The sequence below is a fragment of the Citrus sinensis genome, chromosome 7, assembly GCF_022201045.2.
Source record: "Citrus sinensis cultivar Valencia sweet orange chromosome 7, DVS_A1.0, whole genome shotgun sequence".
Taxonomy (NCBI): domain Eukaryota; kingdom Viridiplantae; phylum Streptophyta; class Magnoliopsida; order Sapindales; family Rutaceae; genus Citrus; species Citrus sinensis.
The window spans coordinates 22,621,914-22,645,155 of record NC_068562.1 but is presented as its reverse complement, the minus strand read 5'-3'; the positions used below and the strand labels follow the sequence as shown (position 1 = coordinate 22,645,155).

General features: G+C 31.7%; 1 protein-coding gene across 2 annotated transcripts; it reads right to left on the bottom strand.

Annotated features, from left to right (window-relative positions):
• Positions 1–950: 950 nt before the first annotated feature.
• Positions 951–4,438, bottom strand: LOC102617120 (protein kinase STUNTED). Of its 2 annotated transcripts, none has more exons than XM_006465038.4 (10): positions 4,097–4,438; positions 3,913–3,995; positions 3,535–3,772; positions 2,928–3,476; positions 2,560–2,808; positions 2,312–2,475; positions 2,142–2,221; positions 1,916–2,063; positions 1,664–1,813; positions 951–1,551 (listed from the first exon to the last, which is right to left on the bottom strand). In XM_006465038.4, the coding sequence occupies exons 1-10, from the start codon at positions 4,266–4,268 to the stop codon at positions 1,312–1,314; spliced, it is 2,073 nt and encodes a 690-aa protein (XP_006465101.1). In that variant the 5' UTR covers positions 4,269–4,438; the 3' UTR covers positions 951–1,311. The 2 variants fall into 2 exon arrangements, with proteins under 2 accessions (XP_006465101.1, XP_052301043.1); XM_052445083.1 differs by having other exon boundaries at positions 2,928–3,443; positions 4,097–4,437.
• Positions 4,439–23,242: the final 18,804 nt, after the last annotated feature.

The window sequence follows — 23,242 nt, the reverse complement described above, 5'->3', positions numbered from 1 at the left end:
TTAATTTCAAATGAATAATAACCAATCTAATGTGATTTAGGTGATATTATAAAATGTTGTTTTATAAAGAGAAGTGAAATTACAAGAATAACTTTCGCCAATTTGCCACTGCTAAGATTATACTTTCAAACTAAAACTTTCACATACAAATGCTGTGCACTGACGCGGTGCTTTTGAAAGTAAGAACTGCGGGGTATGTGAAAAAAGGGTAGTATGCTGAAGTAGCTTTGCACAAAGAGGAGGACAATTTAATATTTAACCAGAGAACCAAAGGGCATTTTGAGTGTAAATATGTTTAAAGTGGTGGTTAAAATAATGTTGGAAAACTTATTAAATGAGTGAAACAAAATTATTAATTTATTATATGTGAAGTTTAATGAAAAGTGAAATTGGACATTTGTCCAATTTTAAGAGATGCCCAAGAGTCAGTCGCCCAAATGGTTGACTGACTATAAAAATCCAATTGCCATGTTCTATAAGAAAATACCAGTGGTCTCTTATAAAGTCATGAATCATAATTGCGTGCCCTAGTGACATAAAATCGTGCACTTGGCCATAGGATTTCTTTGTCTTCTACCGGCGGCCATAGGTGGAAAAAATGGACCACTTTTTCGATAAAAAAAAATCCATTTTTTTCTGATTTCTGCAGATTTTTTATTAACTTAATTGACTCAGAGCTGCAGTTCTCCGAGAGTCTTTATCGATACTCTTAAAAGTAATAAAAAAAAATAAACAATCACTCAATTTATTTTTCCTAAATCACAGAATCATAATCCACCTATATATTTAGAATCAATCCTAAAGTGGGTTCAGCTTCAGCAACAAGCTGCAGAATCAACCCTGAGATTGCTAAGGGGAGAGGGAAAAGAACTTAAAACACAACGAAAGGAATCGCAAAAGCCTAACTTCAATGAAGGACTCCAATTGGAACGGAATCTAAACTAAGTATCTGATGTAAAAATAACTTTCCATAAAAGAAAAGCACATTGAAACTCCACCAGTGAAAGCCCCATTCAGAGTAAAGCAGTTCGGCTTCAGTTCGGTTCAGTTCCATGTTCTATACATCATATTTGGTGAAAAGGAAGAATAAAATTAACAAAAGACATTACAAGCTGATCAATATGCACCACCTCAAATACAATTCATATGGACAGCAACACAACCGATAAGTCGAGGAGGGGGCGGTAAAACTCTCTTCCAGAATACCTCTCTTCCAAGACCCAGTTTTGAATGATTGATCCAAAAATTTGGAGAAACTGATCAACAGAAATGGAATGTACACACCAACAGGGAAAAGGATCAGCACAGTGATTAGTCAAAGCTTGATGTGCGACTCCATCTCCCTTGTAAATAATCTTCTACTGAGATGATTTGCTGGGTACTGCCAGCAGAAACTGAATCGTCATCCAAATCTAGCAATGCAAGATTAAGATGAGACTGGATATTAGTAGGGGATGCTTCCCCATCAATGCTATCGAGTTCCTCTGATGCACTGACTTGTTCCTTCGCCCAGTTTGTTGCTTCCTCATCACCTTGAAGGAGCTTCAAAACCTGTCCCATGACCAATAACCAATGGTGAATAAGAAACGCAGGAACCTAAAAACACTAAAGAAATTTTCTACATGAAAGCTTAAAGAAATTTTCTACATGAAAGTTAACTTACAAGGTTTATCTGAGGACGAACTGCGGGTGCTCGACTGATGCTAAGTGTTGCAGCTAAAACCATTCTCTCAATCTGATCATTATCATAATCAGTGTCTAAACTTGGATCTAGCAGTTGAGAAACCTTGCCATCTTTCAAAATCGGCTTTGCCTAAATATCATCGTCAATATCATCATTACTGTATATAAAAAACAAATTACGATAACCAATCAAAATTACATATGCAAGGTTTAACCACAGAGATAAACTCACCCACATAACAAGGCTCTCCTGACCCTTTGGATTTTCACTGTTAATAGGCTTTTTACCAGAAAGAAGCTCTAGCAGTACAATACCAAATGCATACACATCAATTTTCTCACTCACTTTGCCGTGCATGAAATATTCTGGAGCTAAGTAACTGCAAGAGAAAGGAAATGTTAATGACAAAAATCAGAAGGGAATAAGTAACTAGAGAAAGAATGAATGAGTTATGCACCCAAAGGTTCCCGCAACATCAGTACAGGTTAAATGGGATGAGGAAGTTGATAACCAGCTAGCGAGTCCAAAATCTGACAGCTGAAGAACCAAAACAAAATAATAATGACACAGAAGCTTGAGCTAATAACAAGAAGCACCATTGATAATGCATAATTAAACATACGACACCTGCGGTTCAAAATCATCTGACAGAAGAATGTTCGAAGATTTTACATCCTTGTGGATCACTGGTTGTTCACAGCTATTGTGCAGATAGTCCAGTGCCTCAGCTACACCCACAGCCACCTTATATCTCTCTGTCCAACCAAATGCATTCCCGTCCTTCTTATTGCCTTCATCAGAAAGTGGACATAAAGTGTAAAGAACAGCATCAATAGAGTAACGATAAATATTCTCATAAACCAGAAGGTATTTACCATGCAAATTTTCTTCTAGGCTTCCTCTTGATAAAAAGTCATAGACTAAGAGTAAGTTATTGTCCTCGAAACAGAATCCAAATAAGGAGATTATGTTCCTGTGGTGCAATGCTGTAATGATCTCAATCTCTGAAGCAAATTCCTTCAACACATCCTCTGATGGCTTCAAGATTTTCACAGCAAGTTCCTTGCCATCTGGAAGACAGCCTCTATAAACATGACTATGACCACCTTTACCGACCAAATATTCTGGAAAATTATAATCACAGCAGATAAGAAACATCAGATTCCCCAAAATAAAGTTAAGATCAGAACAAGGTGCAATTAAAATCAAAATAAGTTGAAATACTGTGAAGAATAGCACAAACCAGGCAGGAAATTAGATGTTGCCGAAAGAAGTTCCTGGTAGCTGAACAATCTACATGTTGATGAGTACCTCTCCTGTAAACCCTCCAACTCTTTAGGAAGTTCATTGTAAGGGGAAAGAGGAGGGCAAGCAGAGTCATGCTCAACAGAAACAATAGCACCGCTCTCTCCATCCAAGTTAGAACGATTATCCTCACTGGTGTCAGCAGAATGATTCTGTTTATGATCTGGATACACAACAGCAGAAGTATACCGGCTTGGTAATCTCAGCACCCACTGAATCAAAGATGTCTTCTTCGCAGAAGTTTTCTCCGGGTCTTGATGCTTGGGTAAGAGCACCCTCCGAAGGAACGGCCAACCATCCTGTTTTGACCTCGGTGATTCTCGAACAACAAGGGAATTATCACTTTGAACTGGAACCAACGCTAATGAATTGTCTACTACAGTCTCATCCCGAGCTAACTCTTCACACGATTGCGTTCTAGAATCACAATTAGTACATTCTCCTGGAACATCATCTGCATCATCAACCGTCACTTTCACATTATCGTCTGCACAAAATAACCCATCAGAGATACAAACCCTTAAAAGCAGTGTTTAAAGAAATACCTTGCAAATTATGTGTTCCTTCTCTCTGGAAAACAATTTTGCCATTTTCAACAGCAAAAACTCCGAAATTTTTGGACAATTTTCTTGCACAATACTTGGCAACAGAGACTGATGAACGGATTGTGCGATGAGTCTTAGAAATACCCACAATTACTTTAGCTTCACCGTATGACTTCGCTTCCTTCACAATGATTTTCTTCACTGATGTCCCTCTACACACTTTCAGCTTCAAATCAACCTAAATGCCGTCGTTTTAAAAAAATGAAAAAAAAAACAAAAGAATTAAAAAACTAATTTACATGATCTAACTAAACAAAAATGAAATATATTAACCAAGAAAATTAGAGAAATAAAATATAAAAAATTTAAAATTGGAACCTGTTTGAGATTGCAGAAACCTTCGTAAACAGAAAGCATAGAATCAAAAGTCTTGACTAAAGACAGGAGCGAACCAGTGCTCTCTACAGAAGACAAAACAAACACTACAGCCTTCAAATTTCACAGTATTTACAATCATACCACCCCCAAACAAACTCTAAACTTTGAAACCGTAATGCTTTACCAGTAATGGTGTCGAGAACATGAAGAGCAATGATACAGTCACCGGGCTGTGCGACCTTCACCAGCGCCCACGTCAGCAACTCCCTACTCTCCCCATCGAACTTCACTCCCACCACCACAACCTTCCCCTGACCGCCACCTTCACCGTACGTACAGTCACCGACCAATCTCATTTCTACAAGAACGCCGTCGTTTTTTTTCTTTTTAGCTCTTTTTTTTATTTTTCCTCTCTCCCTTCACAAATCAGTCTCTCTCACTCACTCGTATGGTCAGAAAGAACACGGGGAACAGAGGTAGGAGGAGATTTCAAGTGTCTTTTTGTTTTAACTGCTCGCGAGAATCGATACGGTGTTTCTTATGTCTTGTCTATTTTCACTTTTTTGGGTTTCGGATTCGATCTGGACCGTCGGATTAATAGACTTTTTAGAGCGTCGTGATTTGTGGAAGCTGTGCGTTGGTTTTAACGAATGGATTTTTGTGATTTGACAGGAACGTTGTGTCCAAATTGTTGAACAAATTAGTGAAAAATAATAAAAACAAAATAAAATATTTATTTTTATTTTCAAATATCCATGTTCAATTATTTTCCCTATTTTCCTTCACTAAAATAGTAAAATTTAGAAGGTTGAAAACCTGAAATAAGAAAACTTTTAATGTTGTCCAAATATTGTACATTTTATAATTATTTTCAACATTAAATTTTGTTTAACCGAGGGCCATAACATACAACCTAAACAGTATTAAGTAGTAAGATTTTATTGATTTTTATTAACTTTTTGACTTACCTAAACAATAGCATATAATATTTTTAAAATATTAGAATTGGACCGTTAAATAAAAAAAAAATTAAATTTTCAATGGTGATTATAATACCCAAAAGTATTGTAACTGTCAAATGATAAGATTTTGTTGACTTTCTAATCATTTGATGACAGCCAAGCTGTGGGGGTGTAATATTCGTATAATACTATAGTTGGAACCATATTTATTTGTTCTCTTTACTCTTTCACATTTAAATTAAAAAAAGTATATTCTATACTCATTTTTTAAATCTAATTTTAATACTAATTCAAACAAAAATATTATTGTTATTAGCATTATTATCATAATATTTAATGAACATACTCACAAAAATAGTAACCCATTTTAAATTCAGTTACTAAGTTATGATATCCTAATTTTTGTAATTATTTTATGAAATTTTATTTAAAATCTAGACATAGTTTTAGTTTATTTTTTACAAAATATATTATTTTATAATTAAAATTATTTTTAATTAAAAAATGTACTTTGAAACACTCTCACTTATTCATAAAACATGGAGAAAATACAATTCGTGAATAAAATCACTAATAAATATGGTAATGATTATGAGCATGGATTTTTCATTTTTAATTAAACCTTTCTTCTTTTTTTGCTTTCAAGTCCTAATCATGGTAATTAACTAATAACAATACATTTATTAAGGACTACATTGGGCACATGAAGGTGCATCATCATTAAAATAATAATAATAATAACATATGATAACATCTGTTTAGGATTTTGACAATAATGGTCCTCATTGTAATAAAAAAAATTAAAGAAAAGAAAAAGGAAGGAAGAAAATTCCAAGCGGTTGCCTTATCTCTTTATTATTATTTTCTTTTGTAAAATATTAAATAAATGAAAAAAAAAACTTTGAAGTCAAAAAACAACATATAAGTAAATGGTAAGAAAATTTAAGCAGAATCTTAACAAGAAAGTTTCGAGATGAATACTTTTTCTTTTCTATGCATATTGTTCTTCAAGAAAAAATATTAAAACATTAATTAGTAAGAATTGATATCATTAATAGATGATATGAATTAAAATGAAAGCTTTTTGCACCATTTAAAAATCATATTTTAGCCTAATAGTTTTCTAGTAGTTTGAAATCATTTTATGAGAATTAACCATACATTAGATAGTTCTTCAAAGGTTCAAAAATGAAATCGTCAAATTATCTTCTAGAAAATATTTTTTTAGAAAATTTCTAAAATTCATCTCAATACATGAATCCATGACGGAGGGACCTTGAAAAAGTGAAGAGCAAAAAATGGAGCTTTCTTAATTGAATATTCCATTGAATTGATTGCTCATATCTTTCTTTATTTTTGGCTTGTTAAGTTACTAAATTGACCAAATTACTTTACTTTATTTATAAGTCATATAAACTAAAGTTATTAAAATAATTAATTGAAAAAAAAAGGACAATGATGCCGATTATATCTGGGCCTCACTCAAAGAATTGTGGGGCTATAATTGCTGCTTGCCACTAAAAGTGACGATTCTCCTAAATTTAATGTCTTCTCTCAAGTATCTTTTTATTCTTTACTCTTCTAAGTCATTTATTCTATTGACTCTTTTAAATTTGGCAAGATGGTAATATTGAAATAGGGGTGTTTCTTTAAACACTACTCGAGTAAAATCATCTTAACTTCAACAAAAAATAATTATAAATATTCACCACCATCACTTAAAATCATAACAGGTGGATAATAATATCAAACAAAAATCATAACCGATAATCTATATTTAAGTTTTACTTGAACAGCAATAGTACTACACTGACAAGAGATCATATCTAGATACTTACTTGCAAATTGATTTTCGCATTCTAAAAAAAAGGTCCAAATTCGTATGTGCTCCAAAAAATATTATATTTAAGTTAATTTTACTATCATGTAAACTAACCACTTGCAAAATTTAGACTTTACAGAAGTAAAGCTATATATATTGTGATATACAATATTTAGATTGAATTGATATGGAAATTTAACTAGATAATTCAAGACTTGTGCTATATAATATAAATAGGGATTTCGTTCTTATTTAAGAGCGCCGGAAGTTGGACTTGGCGTCTCCTTCATCCAAGTCCCACCATTATAAAGTAAAGATATAGGCATATAGCAGAGAATATGTGTTCATTTTAACATTTGAAAAACATTTTTCAATAGTTGCGCTTGCACGCGACATCATTGTTTGGCCTACTTTAGCTTTCCATTGATGCTTAATTCTAAATATCGTCGGCAAGCACCCTCAATTTAAAAAGAAAAAAAGATAAATATTGGAATTTAGGGAGTAAAATTTTTAGGGTAAAAATTTGTTTAGTCCATATATTATGAGATTAGTATCAATTTAGTCCCTGTATTTTTAAAAACACCTCAAAACATCCCTGCTACTAAATATTGACACTTATGCCATTATTTTTTATTATTTTTAACTTACTTTTACAATATTACATTTTTACAATAATATTTCTTTTTTGGATATTAATAAAAAATTAAATTATCAAATTAAACTCAAAAATAAAATAAAAACAAAAAAGGTATATATTAATTTTTGTGGAAGCTCACGTATGTCTAAAAAATTAATATCGTAAAAAATTACATTATCAATTTTTTTAGAAAAATTAATATTTTAACTCAAGAGTGTATTCCACAAAAATTAATATATTTTATTTTATTTTTTGGTGTTAAACTGGTAATTTATTTTTTTCTTTTTAATAATGTCTAAAAAAATTATTATAATGGCAAAAATGTCAATAATTTAATGGTAGGGATGATTTGAGGTATTTTTAAAAATATAGGGACTAAACAGGCACTAACTTCAAAATATAGGGACTAAACGAGCTTTTACCCAAATTTTTATTTATCACATCGGTTAAAATTAATTAACGAAGGTTGAAACTACTATTCGATAAAAATTCACGATAGGTGTTTTGGGTTATTTAAAAAAAATACATAAATTAACTTAATAATTAACTCTAATTACAAGTATTAAAAGAATATTTGTCCTTTCACACATGTATCATGAATTTTTATTACAATCTAATGGTAATAAGATTTCCTTTCCACGTATGTGAGGAGGGTTCAAATTTCAAACCTCTTATTTCTCTACTTAAGAGATTTTACTAACTGACTTAATTAGTTTAATATCAAATCCATTTTACGCACACATGTTTTCTTTTTTATTTGTTGTTCAATTTTAAGTATTATCATGATATTAATTTATGCTCCTCTCATTACTACATCCCAAAAAAAAAAAAAAATGCTCGTGTTTGGCCTACTTTAGCTTTACGTTGATGCTTAATTCTAAATATCGTCGGCAAGCACCCTCAATTTAAAAAAAAAAAAAGAAGATAAATATTGGAATTTAGGGAGTAAATTTTTTATTTATCACATCGGTTAAAATTAATTAATGAAGGTTGAGACTACTATTCGATAAAAATTCACGATAGGTGTTTTGGGTTATTTAAAAAAAATACATAAATTAATTTAATAATTAACTCTAATTATAGGTATTAAAAGAATATTTATCCTTTCACACATGTATCATGAATTTTTATTACAATCTAATGATAATAAGATTTCCTTTCGACGTATGTGAGGAGGGTTCAAATTTCAAATCTCTTATTTCTAGATTTTACTAGCTGACTTAATTAGTTGAATATCAAACTCATTTTACGCACACATTTTTTCTTTTTTATTTGTTGTTCAATTTTAAGTATTATCATGATATTAATTTATGCTCCTCTCATTACTACATCCCAAAAAAAAAAAAAAATGCTCGTGAATTGTTCAAAACTTTTTACAATGCAATCCATAGATTTTGACCATTTAAATTTGAAATGGGAGGGATAAAATTAGCCGCTCTATAATATATGTTATCTTGCCGTATAAATTGGACGGTTCGTTTGTTTAAAACTTAGATTAAATATTTTTCAGGTGCTTTAATTTTTTGGCCTACTAAATACTAATCTAAAAGTTGATGGATGACGAGTGTTTCGTGGGTCTTGCCTCCTTCACCCACTAATTGCATATGTCTACTGTCTAGTCAAAATGCTTTGCCACATCACATGGTATTCAATCTTATTCAGCGATTTGCTTCACCCACTATATTACTTATTATAATAGAGTATAATCATATTATAATTTAATACTATATAATTATATTATTTATAAACCAATATCATATTATATTATAATTTATTTTGATGTATAAATGTTGAATATAATTTGTTTAATTTAAATTTATTTTTATATTTAGTATTTAAGTAAATAATATTTGATTAAATAAAATTTATAGATTTATTTTTATTTATTAATTAATAAAAATAAATGATTATATTTAAAATATAAACAATGTTTCAATACGATACAATCTAAATATTAATTCTCACGGTCTTATTTTATACAATTTTTTATTGTATTGGCCATCTTCTTAATGCAGTACAATGCAACTAAAAAATTAAAATTAAACATAAGTTACTATAAAAATAATGTTTTAATGTAATACTATACAATATAATGGAACTTGTCAGCACTTAAATTACACTGTATATGAATACAATATGATAAAAAAGAACCTACATCTTGTAGACTGTAGAGGATTCAACAATAAAACATGCATCGTATGTTGTATAAAAAAATAATTATAACCCATAAAGATTCAGTTAAAATATGTAATCCCCTGCCCATATCATGATGATTATAAATTTATAATTGAAACGAACGCAATGCAAAGCAAAATGACATAAATCCTTTGGCATTTCCAAGGCCGTTTTCAACTTTCATGTAAGGGTAATTGAAATTATTTTGTTGACTTTTAAGTCGTATTTTTGGCTTTTATTAACATCATAGATTCATATGTAGTCAAATTTAAGGGCTATTCGCCAATTGGGAAAGGCAGGACCCAAAACAGAGCACGGCATATATTCTTCAATTTATTTTTTTAAATCACACGTTCCCATTCATCATCGGATGCCCATTGTTTAATTTCATGTTGCTTTATATCTTCACCACTTGTTCCCATTACCAATACTCCCATTTAGTGTCCACATCAAATCTACTAGATAACGGCACACAAAGGTTACCAGAATGAACTCAAATAATGTACCCTTTTTTTTTTTTTAATTACCGCGCGTGTTGACGTCAGGATACAATTATAAATAATTAAAAAAGTCGGGGGGGCTCGAGTAATAAAATGAGAAAATATTAAAGAGAGTTGGATTTCACTCTAGTAGGTAAAATATTTTAGAGGAAACAAACATAAATGCACAATTAATTATATATTTTATTTTTTTTCAAATTTTTACAATCTAAAATACATATAATCAAAAGTCAATTGGGAGCTTAGGATATGTACACTTTGTAGTACAATATAGAAATTTGGTGAGCTGCATTAACTTGAAAATCTATTCTACGAATATATGGTGATTTCTTATATTAACTTGAAAATCTAATCTACTCTACGAACTTGAACGTAACTTATTTTTTTCGATTGATTTCATATATATATATAAATATATATATCCCCGCCATTCTTTCTTAGATGAGTTACATATTTTCTTGGCACCTCTCTAGGATTTACACATGCAACATAGATTATTATCAAATGTAAATTTCTTATTATTTAAATATTTCATTTTTTTTAAAAGCAAGGATTAGAAATTTGATAGGCGCTGATTGGTTAGGTCTAAAATTTCTTGTATTTTATTTTTAGCCTGTGCATAATTGATTATCTTAAATAGGAAATTAAAGTACTGCATATCTTATGAGATGATGATATGTTTTCTTGTCATGTCTAAATAAAACTCTCTGTAACAATGAAAGCAACAGAAACGTGACCGTCATAATGAGGTTAATTAAGATCACAAGTATTAAGATTTAGATATATAGTGGAATCTTTATGCATGTGAGTAAATTAAATAATTTGACAATTGACTGGTGTTTGTGTTAGCACATGCAAGCACTGTTATATATATATATATATATATATATATATATATATATATAGTAGTTTTCTAACTCAAAATTTTAAAGTGTAAGAAAAATATGAGAAAAATTTAAAATTACATGATTTTAAAAATTTAAAATTTAAAGTGGTTAAATTATAAGATTTATATATTTTTTAAAATTTTTTTGTACTTTAAAATTTTAGATTAAAATATTTTTATATATACATATCTGTCTGCGCGCGCGCGTGTGATTTTGTGTGTACATGTGCAGACATAATGCATGACGAAATTTTGACCTAGAGAGCCAACCCAACACGTGCTCTACGAATTGACACCCATTTATTTTGCATTTTCCATCCACTTCACACAATAGGATGATTGATTGATGGCCAATCAATACCCTTGATCAAGAACTAATCACAAACAGAGGAGACCAAATCAAAAGCAAGATCAAGGCAGCAGTCAAAACAAAAACAAGAAATATGAACACCCGAGAACAGAGTACAAACTTGAAAATTTTGACGAACAAGAAGAGCACTTAAAGCTCCTTTAATTAGTGAAACATGAAACCAGAAATATGAAGCATATTATAAGCTTCAAATCGATGCCAAATTAGCTCCGTAGCTCCTAGTATTTGTAGAGATACTAGCGTAAAAAGATCCCATAACAAACAACTATTAAAAAAAAAATCCCAAAAAATCAACTCAAGGTCAACTAAAATAATTAGTCGGTTAGAAGAGAAATTGAATAAATAAATGATGTTATGTTATGTGTTCATTTATTTTGAAAAACTAACATATAAATAGTAATTCTATTAAATTTAACTGTATATATCATATATATAATAATTAATTATATTAGTTTTGAAACACTTCTTTGATCCCGACTATTACAGAAAACATAAAAAGAGAAAGTATTCTAAATTCAAACATCTATGAAGATATAAATTAATGAGAATGTATTTAAGTTCAACTACTTTTGCATTCCATTGATGCTTAATACTTTTATCTTCTATATATACTATCAACAAGCACCCTTTAATTCTTAAAAAAAAAAATCCCACCCTTTATAAAATTTTTCTTGGAAAATTTAATTATATATAGGTTGGATGAAATAAACTCTACACTCAGATATATTCTTTTTGTTCAAACTATTACGGTACCTCAGGTTATAGAAAGAGTTAACTAGTGACTCTAACCTTTGTTATCCAAAAGTAATTAAAAAAAATCTTCTTTTGTTGATTCTTTAATTTTATTTTTTTTACTGTGTGACAGAGTGAGACCTCAAATTTCTTACATAATATCAAATATTAAATTAACATTACTTCCTTCCAACTGGGACATTATATTTATAAATGATCAGTACATATACAAAGAAAAAATGTTCAATGGATTTGATCATTCAAAGATGTAATGGGACACCTGGGAATAAAATAAAAAGAGCGATCCATTGAGATGGGACGGATATTTATTTGCCTTTTTCTCTATATATGTTTCGATATCAATTGATGTGTCCTTTTTGTTGCCTTTTAAGCTGGACGGTTTGTTTGTTTACAACTTGGATGAATGCCTTTCACGTGCTTTTGCTTGCTAAAGTGGGTGGATGATGATTGAGTGTTCATGGGCACTAATTGCATAGCTAACCAAAATGCTTTGCCACATGATATTCGCTCTTAAAAAGAGATTGTAAATCTTATTTTTTTTTAAATACATTTAAAGAATTAATAGTAATATTTGTGATTGCGTAAATAACACAGATACTGTGAGAGGGTTTCATAAACTTACTGCATATCTGGGTTGTGATAGACTGTTAAATAATCATTCATTTAAGAATTTAACACTCAAACTATCTTTGAAGTGTCATTTTTTGTTAACTATTTATAAAAATTGTATATAGAGAAAAAAAAAACCACACTAGACAGAGCTTTTAAGCACATGCTTTTATCGAAGTAAGATGGTAAAGAAAAACATGTAGAGTTTAGAGGATTAAATCACTAAATCATGCATCTTATATTAAGCATATAAAAAAAAATTAAAATCTAAAAATTTAGGTCGTGTTTAGAATTGAGAGTGGATAGTTGTATCTTAAAAGTTACAATATAAAAGTGTTTGGTAAACATTAATAATTGTAGCTTGAAAGCAAATATGATTTAATTCTATACTTGTATAATGAAAAATCTATAATATATTTATTATTTTTTTCAAAATTACTTTTAAAATTCATATTTGCTATACATTATCAATTTTATTTTACAATTATAAATTTCTTTTAAACGGTAGTTGTGACTTAAAAACCGTTACACCTCAATACTAAATAAGACCTTAATTAAAATAAACTGCAAACAAGAATCCCACGACCACTATGGATATTAGGCATGTATATATATTTGAAAATTATTATGTCGACTTTTGGGCTGTAGCAAATTAACTAAAAGCAAAGCAAAATGACATAAATATTCCTTTGGCATCTGAGCATTTCCAAAGGCTGTTTCAACTTCCATGTAAGGGTAAGGCCATACTGTACTTCTGGCTTTTTGCTACAACATATATAGTCAATTTTAAGGGCTGTTCGCCATTGGGAATGGCAAGACACAAACAGGACATAGCCTATATATATAAATTTATTTTTTACCACTTGTTCACATTTCATCATCACATCAGATGCCAATTGTCTAATTTCATGTTGCTTTAGTGCTTTATAATTTATATTTTGACAACTTGTTCCCATTACCGGTACGTTGGATTCAGATCAAATCCTCTCGATTGCAGCACATAAAGGTAATTAGCGGAATGAACTCAAAGATACAAGGATTTTTTTATGTTACCGTTTTAAGGTCAAAGATACAAGGATTAATTTGAGAAAAAGTAGGTAGGGACTTTAGTGGTGAAATAAAAAAATTAGAGATCTAACTGTCATTTTCCTAGATAAAATGTTTCAATGGATACACATTTTCTATAGGTTTAAACGTTCTTTTATTTTTTATTTTACCCATAGCATAATTGTTATCTAAAACTCTCTTAGAACAATGACCGCAACAAGAACATGTGAAGGTTAATTAAGATCACAAGACTGAAGATTGGGATAGTGGAATCTTATGCATGTGAGTAGATATATAATTTGACAATTGACTGGTGCATTAGACTGGTGTTTGTGCTACCACATGCACTGCAGGATCAATGCAGACATAATGCAAGAGGAAATTTTGACATAGAGCCGACCCAGCACGTGCTCCATGAATTGACACCCATTTAATTTGCATTCCAATGCCATTCACTATCGTTTACAAACAACTGGCCTTAGTTTATGATTATGAAGCCTCAAAGTGAGTCTAGCTATCCACAGTCACCGGTCCTTGTTGTGCGTTTTGTAACACACATCGCTCAACATATGTTGATGGCGCCTTGTAAACAATGTCTTGTTTGACATGTCTCTACATGTGTATGTATCTAAATTTTAGGTTGTATATATTTATATATTAATTAAAATAATTTCTAAAAAAAATCCACGTCTCCTTTGCTTGTTTGCATTCAATCCGTATATATACATATACATATACATATTCACACATATATACATACCCTAAACGTAACACCGCTTTAATAAAATAAAATTGATATATTTATGTAAAATCTAGAGAAAGAGAATTGACAATATGCATAAATAGACAATATCAAACAAGAGGACCTATCAAGGCTACTTTCATAATACTCCTCCTGAGGGTGGAGCTTGGAGGTCTATCACACCTAGTTTGCTAATATGTCGATAAAATGGATCTTTTCCAAGTGGTTTTGTAAAGATGTCTGCAGTGATAGATGTCCATGTATAATAAGGAACAAGCAATCGAGATCGCATCTTGTCACGAATAAAATAACAATTCAGTTTTACGTTTAGTCCGTTCATGAAAGGCCAAAAATTTTCGACAATATGGATAGTAGCTTGATTGTCACAAAGAACTTTAATTGGCTCTGGATGGGGAAAACTGAAATGAGAAATAAAAACTTAAGCACTGCAGGTCACAGGTTAATGTCGCAACCACTAATTGCTTCTTAATCTTCCAATAGATTGGACTAGAACCAAGCATAGTACAATAACCAGTAACGGGTTGACGCATGGTGGGATAGCTTGCCCAATCAGAATCACAATAACCACGAATATGTAAATTGCTTGAAGAAGATAGAAGTATTCCTTTGCCTTGAGATTCCTTCAAATATCATAATAGTCTCAAAGCTGCATCGATATGAGTGGACCGTGGTTCATTTATAAATTGGCTCATAATATGTACTACATGAACAATATCAGGCCTTGTGATGGTGAGCTAAATGAGTCTGCCAATCAACTTTCTATATCATGAAGGCTCAGGCAATAGAACACCATCAGTTGGCTTAAGGTGAAGTTGTTGCTCTATAGGAAACGCTGAAACTTTTGCATCAAGCCAGCACATATCTCGTAAAATGTCTAATGCAAAGTTAGTTGTTTGTATCTAGTGGTAATTGGACATGAAGTGTAGGTAATGAAGGATAAAGAAAGTCAAAGGGGTCTTGAAGTGGGTTTGGTAAAATAGGTTCTTGGTCATGAGAGGCTAATGCATTATGAAATGAAAACCTATGTCATGGAAAATAGCATCACGTGAAGTATAAACAGTTTTACTTTCAATATCATACACGAGGTATCTTTTTAAGCCATATGGTTATCCAATAAAGGTTCTAGCTCTGGCTCGTTGGTCAACTTTCTTTTTGATTCTATGATTATGAGCAAAGCATAGATACCCAAAAATACGAAGATGAGAATAATTTAGTTTGGATTTGAAAAGTATTTCATGAGAGGATTTACCTGACATTAATGGTGTTGGCATCTTATTGATGAGATATGTAGCTGTAAGAACACATTCCCCCTAAAATTGTATTGGTAAATTTTGATTGGAATCGTAGTGTGCGAGCAACTTCAAGAAGGTGGTAATGCTTTCACTTTACCACTCCATTTTATTAGGGTGTGGCCGCACAGCTATGTTGATTATAATGCCAAGCATCCGAAAGAAAGATTTCAACTCCTAAGAAAGGAATTCAGTACTATTTTCAGTTCTAATTTTTTGAATTTGTGCATCAAATTAGGTTTTTAATGAGAGAAAAGAATGATTTCAAGTGAATTATCATTTCATCTTTAGACTGTATGAGATATAACTAAGTACAATGAGAAAAAACACCAAAAATAGTTAAAAATAATGTCTTAGATATTGAGGTTGAGTTAAGGCACTCCAAATATCATAGTGAATTAACTGAAAAGGTTTATTTGTGCGAATAACACTAACTAGAAAATATAAACGGGTTTGTTTTGCTAGAGGACAAAAATCACAAACATAATAAAAAATAATTAAAAAATAATATGTCTTAGACATTGAAGATTGAGTTAAGGCACTCCAAATATCATAGTGAATTAACTCAAAAGGTTTATTTGTGCGAATAACACTAACTAGAAAAGATAAACAAGTTTGTTTTGCTAGAGGACAAAAATCACAATCATAATCATGCAAACTTGAAATAGATGAATAATGTTAAGCCAAAGTTTTCAAACGGTTCAAAGATGGATGCCCAAGTCGCCAATGCTAAAGATCGAAATGCTGAAAATAATAAAGCTATCATTAACTTTACCCACTCCACTCTTCTTCTTCGTGTAAAGGTCTCGGAAGGCACAATGATCAGAGAAGGAGGTCAGTGAATAGGAATGGAATTTGGTTAATTGGCTGATAGGTAAAAGATTGAATTTAAAGGATGGGATGGAAAAGACATTATCTAATTTAAAGTCCAAAGAAAAAAAATAATAGTTCCAACATATGTAATAGAAACAGTGGTATGATTTAGTAATTGTACTCTAAGACACTCTGGATATGATTTATAAGAAGAGAAAAGATTTAAAAAGGAGTTGTTGGTTTGTATTGGTATTGGTGTCAATGCGCAAATGTACACAACAAGTAATATAATTATAAGTATTCAAATCATCTCCATAGATTTGCTATATCAATTTCAATGGTGCAATCTTAATCTAATTGAAATAAAATAATTAATGAAATTAATGAACTAACTAAATTTAAAATACAATAAAAAAATGCACTAAAGAAAATTCTCAAATCAAACACAAAGATAAACTCAATGGGAAATGAGTAGTTGAATGATTAAACCATTTAATGGTTTTGATTGTTTTTTCAATTAAGATTCTATTGCTACAACATCTATTGCAGCACTGAACAAAATCCCTTATGCATTCTCAGCTGTTGCATGCTAGATATCTTATATTTAAATACAACCTAACAGTGACAAATTGTCATAATCCAACCCAGACATGACAAGATATTGTCCACTTTGGGCCTTAACAAGACCCGTACGGTTTTGTTCTTGGGGCATGCCCATACACCCCAAAAAGTGTTTTGCCAATTAAGGTGTGGATCACCCCTTATAAACCCAGCATCTCTCTTGTGCTTTGCCGATATGAGATTCGCCTAGGGTGTTACATACACTCCCTTTTAGGGACTCAGCTTTCTCACTGAGGTTTGCCCCATCATCGCTCAAGAAGACACACAGAGCAGCTTTGATACCATTTGAAACGACCCAACCCAGACCTGTTAAGATATTGTCCGCTTTGGACCTTAACAAGACCTGCATGGTTTTGTTCCCGGGGTACCCAAACACCTTAAAATGCGTCTTGCCAATTCAGGTGTGGATCACCCATTATAAACCCAGCATCTCTCCTATGCTTTGCCGATGTGGGATTCGCCTAGGGTGTTATATACACCTCCCTCTTTGGGACTCAGAGTCCTCGCTGAGGTTTACCCTACTATCGCTCAAGAGGACACACAAAACCGCTCTGATACCATAATGTCATAACCCAACCCAAACCTAGCAAGATATTGTCCGCATTAAGGCTTGTACGATTTGGTTCTTAGGGCGCCCATACACCCCAAAACACGTCTTGCCAATTAAGGTATGGATGACTCTTTATGAACCCAGCATCTCTTTGGTGTTTTGCCGATGTGAGATTCACTTAGGGTGTTACGTTAATTGTTACAATAACATTAGATATAGTATTATGCGTTTTAGGTTCCAATTGCCTTATAAGGTGAATTCTTATGTCTAATTCTTCACTAATCTTAGATTAAACATGATCCTATTCAAACTGAGATTAACTCAAACTCAATCTAAAACCATGTATTATCTTGATCTGTTCCACTAAGTCAGACTTTTTTTAGACTCTTTCTTAGTTGGTATCCACTAAATGGGTGGTCAGCCGAAATAGGGATTTGCAATAAATAAAATCAAGATAAAATACTACAGTAGATTCACAGTAACGCACAAATTAAAGTCAAATAACTATTAGACTTGTTTATCACTAAAATACATCAAAGTTTAGTGCATGATATCAAATAAAAGAGTAACAATAATTGTTTTTGCTATCAAATACATTCCCATACAAAAAAGAAAACAAGAAAATAAAAATAAGAAATTGATTCCCGATAGGTCTTTATAATCTCTCCTTCTTTTTCTCCTTGAATCCTTTGCTGCAACTCTCAACTCTCTCTCATTCTCTCTTTTATTTTGTTTTCTCTTTTTATATCTTGAAATTAGGGTAACCAAAAGCTTGTGGCTGCGTGCCTTCTATTTTTGGAAACCTCGGATCACAACCTTTATGTGCATGTCGCCGCTTTGCCAGTTAGCACACGCGTAATCTCGTCTACAGTTACTCTAGGATTGCAGCAGCAATGGATACACCATTTTCTCTGTTTCATACTTGTTTTAGTCTCTACAATCAAGTTTTTTTTTTATCATCTTTGTAAGTTTGCTGCTGCAATATTCCATCCATAAAACTTAAGCTTTTTGGTAACCTACAATCATGCATATAATCAGAGTATAAAGTGATCTAAAACAAAATCAATTTATTAAAAAAAACTTAAATAGATGTATATGCAAAATATAGCTAAAACTGCAATAAAACAATTCATTTATTCTCTAAGTAACATTAGTTTAAGTCTAAAAATACCATGAAAACTCTCATTTTATAGAGTTATCATGCACCTGTGTCGATAATCCAAGTGGAAAGGGACGAGGTAGAAAGTATTGTACCTGCTAGATTTGCGATTGAATTTAGACTACTTGTAGATAACATGGCAAGTATTTTATTATATTGCTCCTGCGTAATAAGAAGTCCCTGAAACAAAATCAATTTATTAAAAAAAAAACTTAAATAGATGTATATGCAAAATATAGCTAAAACTGCAATAAAACAACTCATTTATTCTCTAAGTAACATTAGTTTAAGTCTAAAAATACCATGAAAACTCTCGTTTTATAGAGTTATCATGCACCTGTGTCGATAATCCAAGTGGAAAGGGACGAGGTAGAACGTATTGTACCTGCTAGATTTGCGATTGAATTTAGACTACTTGTAGATAACATGGCAAGTATTTTATTATATTGCTCCTGCGTAATAAGAAGTCCCTGAAATTTTTCTTCAATTGCAAGTGTGTTTGCCGTCGTTTTTGCTTTATTAAACTCATGTTTATTTTACTGAGATGGCTTTCGTCGTTTAGGTGGATGACCATGCAATTTGTAGCAAACAATTTTGGTATGGCCCTCTTTGCCACAATGTTCACAAGTTGACCTATTCTTACTTTTCTTGCGATCATCATAATTACCATCAAACTAATGACCTTTGCTATAGGCCTTGTTTTGAGTGGCAAGTGTAGCACCTTTAGGTAAAGAGTGAAACACATGAATTTCTTATTTTTTTCCTTCTTGGGACGCTAAAGAATATATCTTATTGGGAGAAAGGAATATATCCATAAGCAAAATATGACTTTTAAGGGGACTATACATATCATGTAACCATTGAACAAATTTTATAACTCGATCTCATTGCAAAAGATTTGTTGTGGCTTTGGCATGGTTATGAGAGCACGATTCTATGTAAGTAAAAGAGTTCAATTCATCCTAAATGACTTTAACCTAGTGTAATAAAATGAAACAAGAGCGTCTCCTTGCCACAATGTTGAGATGGCTTGTTTTAGCTAGTAAAACTTTAGTGCATTTGTTTGCATATATCTTTCTTACAAATCTATCCAAATTTTATGCGCAGATTGCACATACAAAATGCTATTGGCAAGTTGTTTAGTGATGGAGTAAAGAATCTACTAAACAAATCATTGCATCGCTGGCACTTTTGAAAACCTGCAGGGTTTTCGACAGTCCCATTAACAAATTCTAATTTGTATTTGGCACGTAAGGACATAGTCATTGTAGAACCCACATGTTGTAATTGTCCCTAGTAAGAAGAGGTGAAAAAGTAGAGTTGTGGGGCTATCTGAATGGTGTACAATTAATAGATCATTCAAATCTTTTACATGTGAAGATTTTGGAAAATCAGCCATAGAAGCTTAATTTTTCAAGATTGGTAGCCTTTGACACCATGTAAATGTTGGGATAAGAAAATCTTTGGTGAAAACCATCACTATAAACTCAGGAATATTCATGTTGTATCACCAAGAATCAATAAAAAAAAATAATACGGAAACGTACCTGAATCCATAATGCTTAATTCCTCTCTAGAGTAGTGTGGTTGGCCTTCCAGATCTACACATTCTCCTAAAAGAGTACTTTAGTTCTCTCTGTGCTCTCTCTTTGACGATGAGATATCAGAAAGAATGGAAAGAATACGTGTGACCTGAGGACCATAACCACTTCTATAGACAACATATTCATGTTGTCACTGGGTATTCATAATTCTGCCCATCATAGAATTAGAATATTATTCGGTCTCTACACATTAAAGGCCCACACCCTATTAGATATATTAAAGCCCATAATACTGAAAATCTAAATAGATCACTTTTAATTAGACTTAACCTTATATGACAGTTTGCAACACATAATTATACACATATAAGCCCAACGTTGGATTAAGGATCCAACAAGATTAGATTAAAAATCCAATAATCTCTTACTTGGGCTATATATGTAAACTTATAATTATATTTTGTAAAATAATCGTATGAGCTCAATCTTACTGTCATTACTAAAATGTATCTATAACCAATCTGGTCCATCAATCATACTAACATAGGATCAAAGTGGCTTTTGTTACAATTATTGTAACTCGACCCATTAATGGTCACTATACTGATACAACTGAATGCAATGGATCATGATGTAGATGTGTAGCATGGAAATTTCATGCAATGTGATCTTAACATGCCTATTTCCAACTGGCACACGTAAAACCTTAGTGAGATCAAACACATAATTATTCACATATAAGCCCAACATTGGATTAAGGATCCAACAAAATTAGATTAAAAATCCAACAATCTCCTACTTGAGCTATATGTGTAACCTTATAATTATATTTTGTAAAAATAACCGTATAAGCTCAATCTTACTGTCATTACTAAAATGTATATGTAACCAATCTGATCCATCAATCATACTAACATAGGATCAAAGTAGCTTTCATTACAATTATCTTAACTCGACCCATCAATGATCACTATACTGATACAACTTAATGACATGGATCATGATGTGGATGTATAGTGTTGTGCAAATTTTATTGAACTCGCAAGCGCACGAATCTATTGTAGAATAGATTAATGGTGATGAGTGTCGATCCCACGAGGAGGTGGATTTTAATTGTGTGTAGAATTAATTTTGTAAATGGGTGGTTGGATTTGTGATGAAAATGATTTCGATTATTCTAAAATTCGAATTAAAATGACAAGAATAAATTAAAGTGAAAATCTATTAAATTGACGTACTTTGGTATCTGGATCCGTAGCAACATGCACCATGGGCTAAATATTCCTTATTAATACCAATTAAATCATGAGGGGGTAATCCACACCTCATGAACCACACTCTAATCAATATGGTGCTAAGGGCTTATCATGCCAAATAATAATAACCTTGTACTAGGGAGCCGGTGAAACTAGGGCGGTATCTAGACAAGAATATTATTATTTATCGACGAAAAGTCAAAACATCCACAAAAACTAGAGGGGAGGAGAAAATAAATTTATCAAATAAAGCCCATGACACATGTTGAGACTTCACCTTCAACCCAAACTTGAAAGAAAATTAGCCACTCATAATTGAACTAAGGGCAAAATGAGAATTTATTAAAATACGTAGAAAATACAAGATAGAGAAGGAATTACAAAAAATAAAGTCTAAAAATGGATTCAGAGATGCCAAATTAGGGAGGAGAGGTCCCCTTTTTATAGATACATCGAGTAAATCATGGCCATTAGATTAAAAATAATATGGTTGCTCAGGATTGCGCCACGTCATCAGTCAACAATATGAGTCAACAATACGCGTGAACAGTACGCGGTTTGAACAGTAACACGGTTTGAATAGTAACGTGGTTTGGTTGAAAATAATCTCATGTGTTACATGTACCGTACGCGCGTTTTTTGGTCCACTAATATGTTGTCACGTCACCATCAACAGTACATAAGAATTTTAGTCCAACAGGATAATGACACCTCATCAGTCAATGCCACATCATCGGTCAATGCCACGTCATCGATCCGTCTATGTGAACAGTATCGTGAACAGCCACGTAGACAGTACCGTACATGTAAACAATATAATTTTTCCTTTTATGCTCCTCCTAAGGTTTTCAACCGTCCTGAGTTCAAAAGTGATGTCTGTTTTGCCATTTGATCTCTCGTTTATTGTGAAATGACTATGATGCCCCTACAATACATAAAATATTTAATTAAAATAAAACACACATAATTAAATTACAAGAAGTTTAAATACATAAAAGTAAGGGTTGTTAGTAAAACTTTAAATGTAAAATGATGATTTTCTCCTTTATAAATATGTATTTTCTAACACTCAACACACCCCCCAACCAGCTTATTGCTAGTCCCTAGCAAATAAAGCGAAAACAAAATTGAAATCCAAAATGAGTTTTTTTTTTAATTTTTTTAAACACTCGTGTTTATTTAATCAGACTAATGATAATTATCAAATAAAAATATAAGCATTATCTCCAATCTAAAGGAACATCACACCCACATGAATCAGCGTAATAGATTGTCATAGCTAATTTCAAGAATGACATGTCAAACTCTAAAATTTCACTGGAAGTAGTGACACTCTCACAAAGAAATTAAACACAATAAAAATAGTCACTCTAATGAATGGTACTTGAGAGAGAAAATAATAAAGAAGTGATATCACATGCTCTCACCAAGATGAAAGAAATATGCCCTCAGTTTAGAAATAATACGATCTCAAGTCAAATAAAAATGTTAATCAACCCAATTTATTTATTATTTTTTCTATTTTTTTTATGCACCACTACATCTTTTTAGCCCACATAACTAGCTTCTACTTC

Excerpts from the sequence above, each read along its gene's own strand:
- LOC102617120 (XM_006465038.4), bottom strand. The coding sequence starts at position 4,268 with ATGAGATTGGTCGGTGACTGTACGTACGGTGAAGGTGGCGGTCAGGGG. Across the intron at positions 3,773-3,912 it reads GTTTCTGCAATCTCAAACAG|GTTGATTTGAAGCTGAAAGT; the intron begins GTTCCAATTTTA and ends GACGGCATTTAG. Across the intron at positions 3,477-3,534 it reads AGGAACACATAATTTGCAAG|ACGATAATGTGAAAGTGACG; the intron begins GTATTTCTTTAA and ends TATTTTGTGCAG.